General features: G+C 39.4%; 1 protein-coding gene across 1 annotated transcript; it reads right to left on the reverse strand.

Annotated features, from left to right (window-relative positions):
* Positions 1–1,295: 1,295 nt before the first annotated feature.
* LOC102951223 (zinc finger protein 429-like) lies at positions 1,296–7,842 on the reverse strand. Its single transcript, XM_042969143.1, has 3 exons — positions 7,754–7,842; positions 7,167–7,259; positions 1,296–3,460 (listed from the first exon to the last, which is right to left on the reverse strand). Exons 1-3 carry the CDS (start codon positions 7,785–7,787, stop codon positions 1,941–1,943), a joined length of 1,647 nt encoding a protein of 548 aa, XP_042825077.1. The 5' UTR covers positions 7,788–7,842; the 3' UTR covers positions 1,296–1,940.
* Positions 7,843–15,174: the final 7,332 nt, after the last annotated feature.

The raw sequence follows: 15,174 nt of genomic DNA on the forward strand, positions 1-15,174 counted from the left end.
CCACGTTTGCCAATTTCTTAATTCTGTGACATTTATCAGATGATGCCACCAAAGAGCTGCCTGTGACTTTGAAGTTAGAAAAGGGAGCCACTTTGGGTTCCCTCCCTCCACTGCAAAGAGCTCTTCACATCTTTTTCCTTTCCATACTTTCCCCACCTTTAATAAAATGAGATAGGTTATCACTGGTGGTGGGATAACATTTCAGTCTGTACACAGCCATGTCAACATGTCAAAAACCATTATGTCTTCTTAAAATGTGTTAAGTTCACACACAGACCAAGTCATGCATTTCCAATCCACCCAATTGTCATTGTTCAAAATGCAGACTATACGCCTTCCAAAATTATTTGTTGATAGTATGATGCGAGAATACAGATTTCCATAATTTTCAGGCCTGATATCATTCTTTAAAAATGCGTATGTACAATTTTACCCCATTTGGGGGAAGAGTTGGCTATCCTCTTTCTGATATCTGTGAGGATTTCTTCATTAAAACCACAACAACTGGCATTTTCTCCTTCTAACTATTGCTATGATGAATACACACCAATATGTTTTACTGCACTGCGACCTTTTTCCCTAAAGACCAGTTGGCAAATTATTTTATTGGTAACATTCAAGAATATTTTGTTTTAATACAGGGAGAAGAATGATGTTCAGAACACTTATCATGGTAACTTACATCAATGTTACAACCACAAACAGCATCTGAATTAGATTTTCTTAAATATTGTGTGTAATGTTGTCCTTTGTCTTCCATGGAAAATTACGCATGAGTCCCACCTAAGAAGAACATGTAGGGGCGCCTGGGTGGCTCAGTCGTTAAGCGTCCGACTTCAGCTCAGGTCACGATCTCACAGAGCGTGAGTTCGAGCCCTGCGTCGGGCTCTGGGCTGATGGGTCAGAGTCTGGAGCCTGCTTCCGGTTCTGTGTCTCCCTCTCTTTCTGCCCCTCCCCCGTTCATGCTCTGTCTCTCTCGGTCTCAAAAATAAACGTTAAAAAAAAATAAAAAAAAAAAACATCATATCTTTGCTTCAACAACGAGCCACGTAAGTTTCCAAGGAATGAATAAATTTCAGAAGGAAACTGAGAGTAGAAATGCATTGATACTTGGTAGTCATAAATGTCAGGATAGATTTGAGGGGGGAAAACTCATTTTTTATTTTTTTTACAAATGTTTATTTTTGAGCGCTAGTGGGGAGGGGCAGGGAGAGAAGGAGACAATCTGAAGCAGGCTCCAAGTTATAAGCTGCCAGCACAGAACCTGATGAGGGGATTGAACTCACAAACTGGGAGATCATGACCTGAGCCAAATTCGGATGCTTAACCGACTGAGCCACCCAGGTGCCCCCAAAAAACTGAGAATGAAATTAGCTATATTTATGCAACAATTCATCCAAATAACCTTTTGAAGCATAATAGCACATACATTTTGAACAGGTTTAACTTTGTATTATTCCTTATAATGAATATTTTGATGTAATATATTAATAGTAACAACTGCTTTCTCTGTAAATTCTGGGATATTGACATTTGATGTTCAATTAAATGCTTTTATAAATATTTATAGCTTTCAAGTTACTTTTATGTACTCTCTGGTGTATCCTAATGTGTACATTTAATATGAAGACTTTCCTCATTATGTTTGTAGGGTTTACATCTAGTATGCACATTGAAATACTAAGGAACGAATTCCAGTTAAAGGCACTGCAACTTTCTCTATATTTTATGGTTTCTATTCTGTAAGAAAATAATGATATTGATCAAGTTGTGAGTTCCAGCTACATGCTTGACACATTCTTTCCCTTTGTATGTTTCTCCTGAGTCTAAACTCTGTGATGCTGAGTAAGGGTTGAGCAGTCCTAAAAATTTTACCACATTCTATACATTTTAAGTTTCTTTTCCAATATGAATTCTTTGATGTATAATGAAGCTTAACCTCAAATAAAGGCCTTGCCACATTCTTTACATGGGTAATGTTTCTCTTCAGTGTGAATTCTGCGGTGTGCCATAAGGTTTGAGGTCTGGGTAAAGGCCTTGCCACATTTTTCACATTGGTAAGGTTTCTCTCCTGTATGAATTCTCTGATGTACAAAAAGGGTTGGTTTCTGGGTAAAGGCCTTGCCACATTCTCTACATTGGTAAGGTTTCTCTCCAGTGTGGATTCTGTGATGTCTGATAATGCTTGTCTGGTGGGTAAAGACCTTGCCACATTCTTTACATTGGTAAGGTTTCTCTCCAGTGTGAATTCTGTGATGTACAGTAAGGCTTGAGTACCTTTTAAAGGCCTTGCCACATTCTTTACATTGGTAAGGTTTCTCCTCAGCATGAAGTTTCCGGTGTCCAATAAGGCCTGACTGCCAGTTAAAGGTCTTGCCACATTCTTGACATTTGTAAATTTTCTCTCCAGTATGGATTATCCTATGTTTATTTAGTGATGAGCTGTACTTATAAGTTTTACCACATTCTTCACATTTGTAAGGTCTCTCTCCAGTATGCTTTTGCTGATGTTGAATTAGTGTTGAGTGCCAGTTGAAGGCTTTGCCACATTCCTTACAAATGTAACCTTTCTGTCCAGCATGGATTGTCTTATTGATATTAAGTCTTGATGACTCACTAAACACGTTCCCAGGTTCATTGCATGTGTACGGGTTTTTTCCCACAGGACTCCTCGGATGATCACCAACATTGGAGGACTGGTTAAGAATTTTCCCACACTCAGTATATTCAGAAGGATTCTCTCCCAAATGTATTCTCTTCTGTCTAATAAGGTTTGAGCTTTGATAAAAGACTTCCCTACATGTAGTACAGTCACAACGGTTCCCTGGCAAAGGAGTCCGTAGATATTTATTAACATTTGAATCCTGGTTCAGTATTTTCTCAGATTCACTGCAATGAGCAATTCTGTTTTCATTGAAAATGCTGTGGTTTTGTTGTAAGGTCGACTGCTCAGGGAAGGACCCCTCAAATGGATACCACTTACCATTTTTGTCTTCCTTTTTCAATCTCTGACTTTCAGAAATATTTGACTGAAAGGGTAATGCAATCCTATTGTCAAAATGGTGCAAAGAAGTATTTTCAGCATGGGCTAGGTCACTTTCCAGATTCTCCAAATTTTTGTTCTGCAAATATGTGTGTTTGACCACTTGATTTGAGCCTTTGATTATAGAAACACACTGCCTTGCAGAATTAACAGTGTTAGAGAGGGGGGGTTTCCAAAATGTTTTATATCCTTCACTGTTTTGGGCAGTGAGATTCTTATAATGGGCAGTTGTCTCTATTTGCATATGTGTTTCATGAGATCTTTGATGCCCTTGTCTCTCCCCAACACAGTTCCACTCTATCACCAAGTGTCCATTCTCAAGGGCACTATTTTTATATTTATCCACTGACACCCTTTCGAAAATAGTTCCTATGCACATCTTTGGAAAGAGGCTCTGGGTATCGTGTGAAGATACAGCTGGAAGGTAACAAATGAAAGTAAAATCATTCTACTTTCTACTATCAGATGAATACAGTTAAAATTTCTTACACACAAGACTAAAATTGGACAACTTCGACTTTTGGAAAAATAAATCATTAGTTTTTCTACTTTTCAAGATGTATCTGAATTTAACCCAAGGATTCTTTTTATAAAGTGATTGTTGGACTATTTTACAACTTTGGTGGTGTTTGTTTATTTAGAAATGAAAGGTTTTGGGGCATCTCAGTGGCTCAGAGGGTTGAGTATCAAAGTCTTCACTTCAGCTCACGACGTCACCTTGTGGTTTGTGAGTTCCAGCCCCGCATCCTACTCTGCACTGAGAGCACTGAGCTAGCTTGGAATTCTCTCCCTCTCTCTTACCCTCCTCCACTCTCTCTCTGTCTCTCTCAAAATAAACTTAAAAAAAAAACTAAAAAAAAATAAAGAAAGAAATGAAAAGTTTTTCTTTCCTTAATATTAAAGAATGGATTATACCCTTAAATTCTGTGTAATAGGAGGGATCTATTAACATAATACATTTAGTCATCCATAAAAGTTTTCGTTAGAGCTTCCCATGGTTGATTTTATGAATATTCTTTATAATTTTATGCCCATGAAGACATGCCAATAATTCAAAATGTTCCTTTTTTCATGGGTACACTGTCACAGTTTACAATTACAGCTACAGGGTGCTTGGGTGGCTCAGTTGGTTAAGCGTCAACTTCAGCTCAGGTCATGATATCAGGGTTCCTGAGTTGGAGGGCTCTGTGCTTTGTGACTCAAGCTCTCTGACAGCTCAGAGCCTGGAGGCTGCCCCAGATTCTGTGTGTGTGTGTGTCTCTCTCTGTAATTGTCCCCCGCTTGTGCTATGTCACTGTCTGTCTCAAAAATAAACATTAAAAAAAATTAAAATTATATACATTGCACACACACACACACACACACACACACAGAGGAGCACCTGGGTGGCTCATTCGGTTAAGAGTCTGTCTATTTTGACTCAGGTTATGATCTCACTCTTCTGGAGTTGGAGCCCTGCTTCAGGGTCTGTGCTAACAGTGCAACGCTGCTTGGGATTCTCTCTCTCTCTCCCTCCCCTGTTTATGCTCTCTATCTGACAAAGTAAATAAACTTTAAAGTAAAATTATTGTAGGTTTCCTTTAATTCATTTTTTATATAGAATTTTTGGGGTTATATTTTGTCTTATTCTGGTTTTGCAATTCCATACTGATGTGCTTCATTTTGTATGGGACTTTCCACAGCATTATTTAGGTGTGATTTTGTTTTTACCTGTGTATGTTGTTATAGTGACAATTTTCAACTCATTACGTTTTTGGATGATGTGAATGTAACTCAAATATGAATCCGTTTTATGCCCTGTGCCAAAAAAATCATCCATGTATTTGTAGAAATATTACCTATGCATACTTTGTGACTCATCTTGTGTATTTTTCTCCTTGGTTAGTGGTCAGTGAATGTTGTATCAGGTCTATGTGAATTGTCATAATAATGGAATTAATTTCATCATCTATTTATTGGTGAATATATTGTCTGTATTTTCATTGTGGTTACCTTAAAGATTCCTTAAAACATCTTAAAGGTATAATGAACCATCATAGTGCTGCTAGCACAGAGCTCAACACAGGATTTGAACTCACAAACTATGAGACCATGACTTGACCTGAAATCAAGAGAGGGACACTTAACCAACTAAGCCACCCAGATGCCCCTATGTAGCTATAATTTTAAACTGTGACTGTGTGCCCATGAAAAAAGGAACATTTTGAATTATTGGCATGTCTTCATGGACACTAAAACTGTCAAGTATATTCATTAAAATCAACCATGGAAACCTGTGATGAAAACTTTTATGAATTAAGCACTTAAAAGACATAGATCCCTCTTATTACAATGAATTTAAGTGCATAATCCATTCTTTAAAATCAGGCAAACAAAACCTTTCATTTCTTTTTTTTAAGTTTTTTTTAAGTGTATTTTGAGAGGGGGAGTGCAGAGAGAGAGGGAGAGAATTCCAAGCAGAGTCCACAGTCAGTGAAGTGCAGGACATGGGGCTCAAACTCACAAACATTGAGATCACGACCTGAGCTGAAATGAAAAGTCAGATGCTCAACCCTCTGAGCCACCAAGATGCCCCAAAACCTTTAATTTCTAAATAAACAAACACCACCAAAGTTATAAAATATGGCAACAATTGCTTTAAAAAAATCTTTGGAAAGAGGTTAGAGTGGGAGAGAGCCAAAGCATAGGAGACTGTTAAAAACTAAGAACAAACTGAGGGTTGATGGGGGGTGGGAGGGAGGGGAGGGTGGGTGATGGGTATTGAGGAGGGCACCTTTTGGGATGAGCACTGGGTGTTGTATGGAAACCAATTTGACAATAAATTTCATATATTGAAAAAAAAATAAAAAATAAAAAATAAAAATAAATAAAATAAATAAAATAAAATAAAATAAAATAAAATAAATAAATAAATCTTTGGGATTAAATTCAGATACATTCAGAGGAAAGTAGAAAAACTATTTCATTTCTCTTGAAGTGAAATTACAATTAAAACTCCTTTTTTTTTTTACATGGGAAGTTTACTAATTACCTACTTTACTTTTTATAAAGCACATGCCCATGTCACATCAGAGCGTTCGATCTAATCATAAAGGAATCTCACTCAGAAAGTGAAAACACATATGACAAAGTCACAAGAACTTCATATTATAAGGACAAAAGTATAAAATAATTCAACTATTAGGACATAAGGTAACATTTGAGACTTTCTTATAGGCTGCAAATTTTAAATTCTAAATGTTCTAGCTTCCCCATGCCTTTAGTTTATATAGGAATTCTAGGAAATAACAGGTGTTTTAAATTATTTTACCATTGAATAATGAAATTCATAGAGTGGAAATTTCTTATTTTTGTTAATACAAAGAAAATGAATTAAAAATTTTTTTTTTAAGTTTGTATTTATTTTGAGAGAGAGACAAAGAGCAAATGGGGAGGGGGAGGGGGAGCGAGAGAAAAGCAGACAGAATCCCAAGCTGACTCTGTGTTGTCAGCAAAAAGCTCTCTGTACTGCTGGAACTCACGAACTGTGAGATCATGGCTTCAGCCAACGTCAGACGCTTAACCAGCAAATCCACTCATGTGCCCCGAGAAATGAACTTTTGAAGTGAAATAAAGGATTAGATTTTCTCATTTGAGAGAGGCGCTTTGCTATCTGATGAAATTACTGGGTTTCATATTTGTGCAACTAAGATTAAAGCTTCCATAATACTGGAAAGCATAAACCAGATAACATGTAATCTCTGTCTCCAGTGTTCCTGGGATTTCTGCACCAAACCCCAATATGCCCACCACTACCCTGACACACTTCTCACATGAGGCAAAACAGAACTCAGTAATGGATTGGCATAAAGTTCCTCAGAAATAGAGATTTCCCCAAGACCCTCAAAGCAATGAAGAGCCAATCACATTATGGAGACCCTCACAGTGGAACTGAAGGAGAATCTTAAGAGAAAGCAAGATCATGATGTGTTGGAAAGCAGATATCTGCTGAGAGGGAGAGACATAAAGCTAGGCTTCTCAAACTTATTTCCATTTGAGGAGAGCTGCTCAAACCACATTTAAGGTCCATCTTCCTCCTTTACATTTGGATTTCACCTCTGTCATCTGTTTCATTCCCACCTACCTGGGTGTGAGGCTACTGTGTGATTTCTCTTCACATCCCAGAGCTCCTTTTGTTCCAAAAAGATGACCAGGTCTGGCTTTGACAAAACAAGACCTGTTTATCAGACAAAAGGAATATGAGTGTGGCTGGAGATTCTACCTTTCAACCCAGTATTGGACTCAGTAGACAAGAGAGGACATTGTAGAATTCTAAAAAATTATTTCCCAGATGATGTTGCCCAACAACCCCTTTAGAACACATGGGAGGGTTTCCAGTGTTCAGATCTTGACCTCTACTTCCAAATAATACCACTACAATAATGAGTTGAAATTGGTATTTAAGACGTGGGAATTCCCATTTTATGCCACTCAATGTTTAGAATTGACATAAATCTATAGAAATGACGATGTTACTCTACAGAAGGGAAAACTAACCTGAAAGGAAACATCATGAAGATATTTCTCTACATCTAGAAACCCCTACTTCTTTCCCTGACTGCAGGCATCTGAATCCCACTCATGCAAAGAGGAAGTTCCAAGAGACAGTCTTCAAAGGAAGGAACAAAATTCTGAGTGTGGTTTGGGAAGTCTGGAAGGAGTTATCCTCACCCAAGAAGAGAAGGTGTCCATAGTTCTCTAACATCACATCCCTGTACAGTTCCTGCTGACTGTGGCTCAGGCAGCCCCACTCCTCCTGAGAGAATTCTATGGCCACATCCCTGAATGTCAGCAACCCCTGCAATAAATACCATAGTTACTGAGTGGCCATAGGCAGAGGTCATAATGGTACCTAAGATACAAGAGGGAGTTAATGTCACTAGCTAGAATCCCAGACCTGACCTTCACTGCTTACCTGCTTGTACCCACTGACCTCAGTCCCACATTTTACTTAACCCTTTTTTCTACCTTATCTTTTACTTCAGGCAAAACACCCAATGGGCATAGTGTCCTGTGGTGGAAACAAAGTATCCAATAAAAGCTAGTGAGTACTCTGAGGAAGAGCTTGGATTAACTCAATTTGAGCTTAACCCCTGACTCACACCTATGAAAATGAACAATTGAGTAAACCATGGAGTGAGGTCAGTTACCTTTATATCATTATGCTAAAAAAATTAAATTTTTATTTCCTTTAGAGAGAGAACACAAGTGAGGGTGCAGCAGGGAGGGAGGGAGAGAGACAAAGACAGAGACAAAGAGACAGAGAGGCAGAGACAGAGAGAGAGAAAATTCCAACCAGGCTATATGCTCAGTGTGAAGCTTGACTTGGGGCATGATCTCAGGACTATGAGATCATGACCTGAGCCTCAATCAAGAGTCAGATGCTCAACTGACTGAGCCACTCAGGAGTTCCCTTTTAACTCAATATAATACCCAAATCTCCACCCAAGAAGGATCACAAATATTTTACTATGTAACATACAGAGTATGTACAGAACTGTTTTCTTAAGGTTCATGTGCAACCTTATCACAAGCTGGACATAAGATGATGACATACCCTTTCTGAATATCCACCCTAACCCTAAATAAAAGTAAACAATTTCTCCTGCCTCTGAGTCTCTGCTTTAGAAGTTATTCCCTGTGACCTCTTATTTCCTGTAAATCAATTTTTCTTTGTCTGACATCCCCACCTGGTGTAGTGGTTTTGTTGTTCACCAAGGACTAAACTCCTGTTAGTTCAGTTATATTAGGAGCACTGGTTCTGGCTTAGGTGAGTTTTCTGCTTTCTGCAGTAAGAGAATTTGCAACACATTATCATGCTCTAATATATTCCCCAACATTGAGATAAGAACATTTATAAATATTGTGTTTATTCAAGTGAATTTGTAAAATGAAGGCATCAACACAGCCATACACATTTTTGAATCCTTTATTTACATCATACAGTACATGTGTCTATTTCCTAAATGGAAAGTTTTGGTGAGTTACAAATGTACTTAGCATATTCTAATGTGAATTAGAGTTTACCACAGTGCACTGGGGATCCTATTAAAATGCAGATTCTGTTCAGTTCTGGGATTGGGTGGGTGTCTGCATTTCTAACAAGGCATTAGTCTATGGGCCAAGGGATACATATTTCAATAACAAAGAAGTAGAACTCAAAGACAAGCACTCTTGGAGGACTTGGAACTGAATGGGTTTTATAGCAATTACAAGTTCTTCTAGGATAGCAAGAAAGTTGACAAGCCTTTCCAATCATTTCCTGGTTAGTAGATAACATCTAACAGGTTCTCATAAACTCATGGAAAATAAATAATAATGATCTAAGAGAACAAACACATTATTCTTCCATTTTTACGGAATATTTTGTCAAATATCCAGTACATGGTACAGATCAGGTTTTAACCCAGGTTAACTGACCTAAAGTTGATCTAAAATGACACATAGGTCAATAAACAGAGGGGACCCTAAAGCAATGTTTATAGCAGGTGTCAAGCCTGAGAAGAAGGTATCCACACAAAATTGATCTTTATACATTCCATGCACACATCCATTCTGAAAGTAGTTATATACACATTAAAAGTGATAGAATAGAAAATTATCAGGATGACTAAGAAATATATTTAATGAGGGGTTCGCCAGATGACTCAGTCTGTTAGGTGTCCAACTCTTGATTTTGGCTCAGGTCATGATCTCATGTTTCCTGAGTTTGAGCCCCATCTCAGGCTCTGTGCTGAGAGTGTGGAGCCTGCTTGGGATTTTCTCTCTTTCCTCTCACTCTGCCCCTCCCTCTCTCTCTCTCAAGAAAAAAAAGAAAGAAAGAAAGAAAGAAAGAAAGAAAGAAAGAAAGAAAGAGAGAAAGAGAGAAAGAGAGAAAGAGAGAAAGAGAGAAAGAGAGAAAGAGAGAAAGAGAAAGAAAAACATTTTCAATGCCATGAAACTCATAAATCTAGTTATAGATGATCATGCTTAGGTCTTTCACTCGACTATCAACACAAACACATAGAATTATATAAATAACACAGTATTTGTGAGTCTAGTATGATTAGGGATGCAAGAAGAAAAATGTTCACCTTCAGCACAAAGACTGCATGTTTTTTATTTTTTTAAATGTTTATTTATTTTTGAGAGAGAGAGACAGAACATGAGCAGGGGAGGGGCAGAAAGAGAGAGGGAGACACAGAATCCAGAGCAGGCTCCAGGGTCTGAGCTGTCAGCACAGAGCCCAATGCAGGGCTTGAACTCATGAACCATGAGATCATGACCTGAGCTGAAGTCGGATACCTAACTGACTGAACCACCCAGGCACCCCTAGATAGTTTTGATAAACATCAAATAAAGGCTGGTTCCTCCATTCTGTTTTTCAAGTGTTTATTTATATTGTGAGAGATGCATGGGCTATCAGGGTGTGAAAGGTGGAGGGGCAGAGAGGGAGAGAATCCCAAGCAGGCTCCAGTCTGTGTCTGAGCCACCCAGGGGCCCATGGATGATACATTTTAAAGGGTCTCCTGACTGCCCTTATATCTCACTAATAGTTAATGAGCTGAATCATAAGCACCAAAGAAATCTTGCAGAAGTAGTTTTACAAGTAGAAAGCTAAAGTAACATTTGTAATTGAACTCTCAGTACACCTACCCTTCCCCTTGAACATACATATAAGCTCCAAGCAGCCAAAGTACGGTTCGTTCTGCCCACGGGTCCTGTCCCTGTGCTATTTCAGTAAATTCCCTGTCTTGTACCATACAGTAACTCAAGAATAGCATCTTGACCATAGTACTCAATGATCCCATAACATACTAGTTCTTGGAAAGCTTTTTAAAAATTATTTTTGAAAATTCTTACTTTATTTTTTATTGAGAGAGAAAGACAGAGGGCACAAGTGACTGAAGGTGTGGGGAGGGAGAGAAGGGGAGGGAGGGAGAGGGGGAGGGAGGGAGAGGAGGAGGGAGGGAGGGAGCAGGGCACAAGTTCACCTGAAGTGGGGCATGCGCTCAACTGAAGTAGGTCTTGAGGTCACACCAAATGGGACTCAAATCAACAAACCGTGAGATCCTGACCTTAGCCAAAGTCATATGCTTGAGGGAGTGAGCCACCTAGGTGCCCTGAATTCTTTTTTTCTTTCCTTTAGACATTTACTTATTTTGAGGAAGAATGAGCAGAGAGAGATAATTCCCAAGCATGTTCCAAGCCAAAAGCATACAGCCTGACATGGTCCTCTATCTCATGAACCATGAGATCATGATCTGTACCGACATCAAGAGTTAAGGCTTAACTGAGCAAGCCACCCAGGGGTCCCTCATTGAAAGCTTTTGTTTCAATCATTATTTGTGCTCTATTGTATTTCAGGATTTTAAGACACTCAAACATGCTAATTGTGTGATTTGTCTTTTTCTGAATATCCAAAAAGTAAATACAGGAATATGTCTGTGTCATGACTATGGAGTGAAATAAAAACCTATGGGATGAAGGAGCTCCTGGGTGGCTTAGTCGGTTGAGCGTCTGACTTCCTCTCAGGTCATGATCTCATGGTTTGTGAGTTCAAGCCTCACATCGGGCTCTGTGCTGACAGCTCAGAGCCTGAAGCCTGATTCAGATTCTGTGTCTCCTTCTCTGCTTCTCCCCTGCTCACGCTGTCTCTCTCTCAAATAATAAATAAACATTAAAAAAAAAAAACCTATGGGATGAAGGTCTGTTTGATTTAGAACCTCTACTCCCAGAAGTCAATAGCTCTACTACATAAAGGTGAGGGGCTTCGTTGCCCAATGGAAACTGATGTGACATGGGCCAAGAGCAAATGCTCAAAGTATCTTGAGGACTTTTTGCTGAAAGAGACTTTTTATTAAAGCACAGGGATAGGATCCAGGGGAAGAATTGCAATGTGATTGGGAGGAACCACTGATTATATACTTCTAAGGGGGAGGGGGGAGGGAGCTGTGGGGGAAGCCGAGCTATCCCAGTCTGATGGCAAGGCCCAGGCTGTGGACAGATTGGTGACTGCAAGGCGGCCCACCGACAGTGAAGCTTCTTGTACTCCAGGTTTTAGGTAATTTGGCCTTACTAAAAGTACCTGGGGGTATTGTCTGTTGGGGAACTGCCCTCGACAGGCCCCCTGGAAAAAGAACCATTAGGAAATAAAATAAGGTTCTGCAAGAAATTGTGCAGCCCTATATTTAGCCCTTGCCATCCCCTATGGAGACTCCTCTATGTACAGGAAGGATAGCCTCATACATTTGCCAGCAAAGGAGGCCAATAAAGGAGAGACATATGAATTTGAAAGCCTCACTCTGGCAACTAAGGACTGTATCTACAGGCACAAGTCACTCTAACCCTAGTCCCACTTGGCCCCCAGGAGGCATTCCAGATGATGATAATGATTGAACCTAGTAGGTTAAGGTAACAGGATGGTTCATTAGTTCCTAGGTTCATTGTCTCTCTGAGAATCTATGAGGCATGGGTTTCTAAGGCTTTTTTGGCCCCTTCCCCGCACCTCGGATGGAGGCAAACACATTGTTCTTCTGGCTTCAAGTGGTTCAGGAAAAACAACTAGGAGGTCATGTCCCTGTAACTGTTCCACTTGAGGTGTTGAGAGATAGATGACCTTTCATGAAAACAGCAAAGCAAATGCTTTATAGATTATAGATAAACATAGACGCATAATGGAATAATGTAAGAAATTAAACAACAATCAAAGGGTATGAGGGAACATTATGAGAAAATCGCCATGCTATTTCTTAAAGGTTGATCACACATAGGAACATTTTCAAAATTAGGTAATGTTAGAAAAACATAGATGACGTATGCTACAAGGAAATCACTAGCAAATATAATGCCACGTTTGCTACAATAAATCGGTCAGTTCAACACACTGCTGTTGTCCGTGTCCATTTTTATTTTTTGTTTTTATTTTAGTTTTTTATTTTAGTTTTGTTTTATCTTCACTTTCTCCCCAACGCCATTCATCCTTCAGGAACCCTGGTTGCTGGAGCTGGACTCCAGCAGTTGGGGGTGGGAGGGGGAAGGGGTGGAAATAATAGATGTTTCTAAAGGATTTTTATATGTTAAGGACTTACAGGATACTGGAAGTCTGGCTATTGTCAAGCTAAGGTTGCTTTTGCCTCTATAAAAGCATTAACATTAAAGCAGTTGTGAATTCCTTGAGGAATATCTTCCTCTGCCAGCCTCAAGTATTTGTCAATGGGTTGCAAGTTGTAAGAAAACTTATTTTTAACTGCATTTCTTTTGCCTTTGTTTTCCTCATCAGAAACTACAAAGAAGTGGTTCCTGGGTGGCTCAGGCAGCTAAGGGTCTGACTAGATTTCAGCTCAGGTCAAGGTCTCATGGTTTCATGAGTTCCAGCCTTGAGTCTGGGTCTGCACTGACTCTGTAAAGTCTGCTTGTGATTTGCACACTCTCTTTGCAACTCCCCTGCTCCCGCTCTTTCTCAAAATAAACAAACTTTAAAAAAAAAATACAAGGAAAGAGAAACTAGGAGAAAGAAGGTTCCAATTTAAATGTGATGGTGTCTGGAAATCGCTCAGGGAATCTGCTTAAAATCATTACAACAGATAAGAAGGAAAATATGAACGTTACGGGTGGGGGGGGGGGGTAATCTGGCAGAAAGCCGAAAGCCAAGTAAAAACAAAAGGTAACATCAACTGTAAGGAAACAAATTGATATCAGTGCCTATAGCTCTGGACATGGGATCACTGGTATGTTCTTGAGACCCACAAACAGTAAATCAGAATATAAACAACTTTGAGGATACAGTGGATTTATACAGACTTCAATCACATATACTTTCCATTTCCTGTAATATCTAGTATATCTTAAATAGAGTATGTTTTCCACATATTAAAAAGCAAGAATTTCTTTTTATAGAATGTTCCAAGTTATTCTGTGCCTCATATCCATCTTGTGTATTTGTGAGTTTTCATAATCCTACTCTACCCAGAGCAGAGAAAGCATTCAGATTAGACCTAAATGGGAACTGTTTTCCTTGAGTGCTATCCCAGAACCAGCAAAAGGACACTTGGATTCAACACCTTCCCCTCTGGATCTGTCACAAAGGTACTATTTTCAATACTTGCAGGAATTTAATTCTAAGTGACAACTGTTGTTGCCCTACTGGAAGCCATGTCGGAGAGAAGGGAGTGAAGTCTATGGGATATGGGGGAGGAGTGTTCTAAAGACATAACCTAGATTATCATTTCTGAAAGGTTAAGTATTAGGTGAAAACATAAAGCAGAACCATCAGAACTAGAAAGAAAGAAAGAAAGAAAGAAAGAAAGAAAGAAAGAAAGAAAGAAAGAAAGAAAGAAAGAAATCATTGGCTTTTTTTTTTTTAAATTTTCTTTCAGAGAGAGAGTGTATGTGCATGCAAACAGAGGAGAGAAACAGAGAGAGAATGGAATCTTAAGCAGGCTCCATGCTCAGCACTAACCCCGATGCAGGGATGGATGGCAGGATCCTGGGATCAGGACCTGAGCTGAAATGAAGAGTCTGATGCTCTCTGAACTGAGCCACAAAGGTGCTTTGCAATTTCTACATGCATGGAATTTCCTGAGAAAAAGACAACTGGGCCTCTAGCCTGGGAAGCAAGGCTTACCTGAGAACAGGCCATTTCTTCTTTCACCTCCTCCATTAAATTTCTTTCTCAGAAGATCTTTGTGGAGAAATCGCGGCTGAATGAGATGTCTTTAAAGCCACGAACACAGCCTCTGCACCTATAAACTGCTCACCTGCAGGCAGCACTTTGAAATGCAAAAAAAAGGCCCAACTTCCAGTCCTTTGTGTCCTGAGCTATTCAGAAACTATGAGCTTCTACTTGGGGACAAATTTCTGAGTTTCCCTTACCTTCTTTCGGGGGGCCTCCCCTCCCACAGATGCCCACAAATTCTGCTTGAGCATAGGAACAGTGTGCTACATGGACCTGACCCTCCCCAACTCCTATGGAGGAGACCCTGTTACCTCCCCTTGAGCAAAAGCCTGCACTCAACTCTCATAAATTAATGGGAAGACTTCCTGCTTAACTCTGGGCCTAAGAATTATGATAGGAAAAGATAGGATTCTGGAAGCAGAAAGGGAAAGATTAG

Source organism: Panthera tigris, chromosome E2, assembly GCF_018350195.1.
Source record: "Panthera tigris isolate Pti1 chromosome E2, P.tigris_Pti1_mat1.1, whole genome shotgun sequence".
In the NCBI taxonomy this organism is placed as follows: domain Eukaryota; kingdom Metazoa; phylum Chordata; class Mammalia; order Carnivora; family Felidae; genus Panthera; species Panthera tigris.

What these genes read in the sequence shown, in the direction of transcription:
- LOC102951223 (XM_042969143.1), bottom strand. Translation starts at nt 7,787, where the DNA reads ATGTTAGAGAACTATGGACACCTTCTCTTCTTGG. An exon ending in TGGACACCTTCTCTTCTTGG is followed by an intron (nt 7,260 to 7,753) that starts GTGAGGATAACT and finishes TCTGATAAACAG; the next exon opens with GTCTTGTTTTGTCAAAGCCA. An exon ending in CACAGTAGCCTCACACCCAG is followed by an intron (nt 3,461 to 7,166) that starts GTAGGTGGGAAT and finishes GTTACCTTCCAG; the next exon opens with CTGTATCTTCACACGATACC.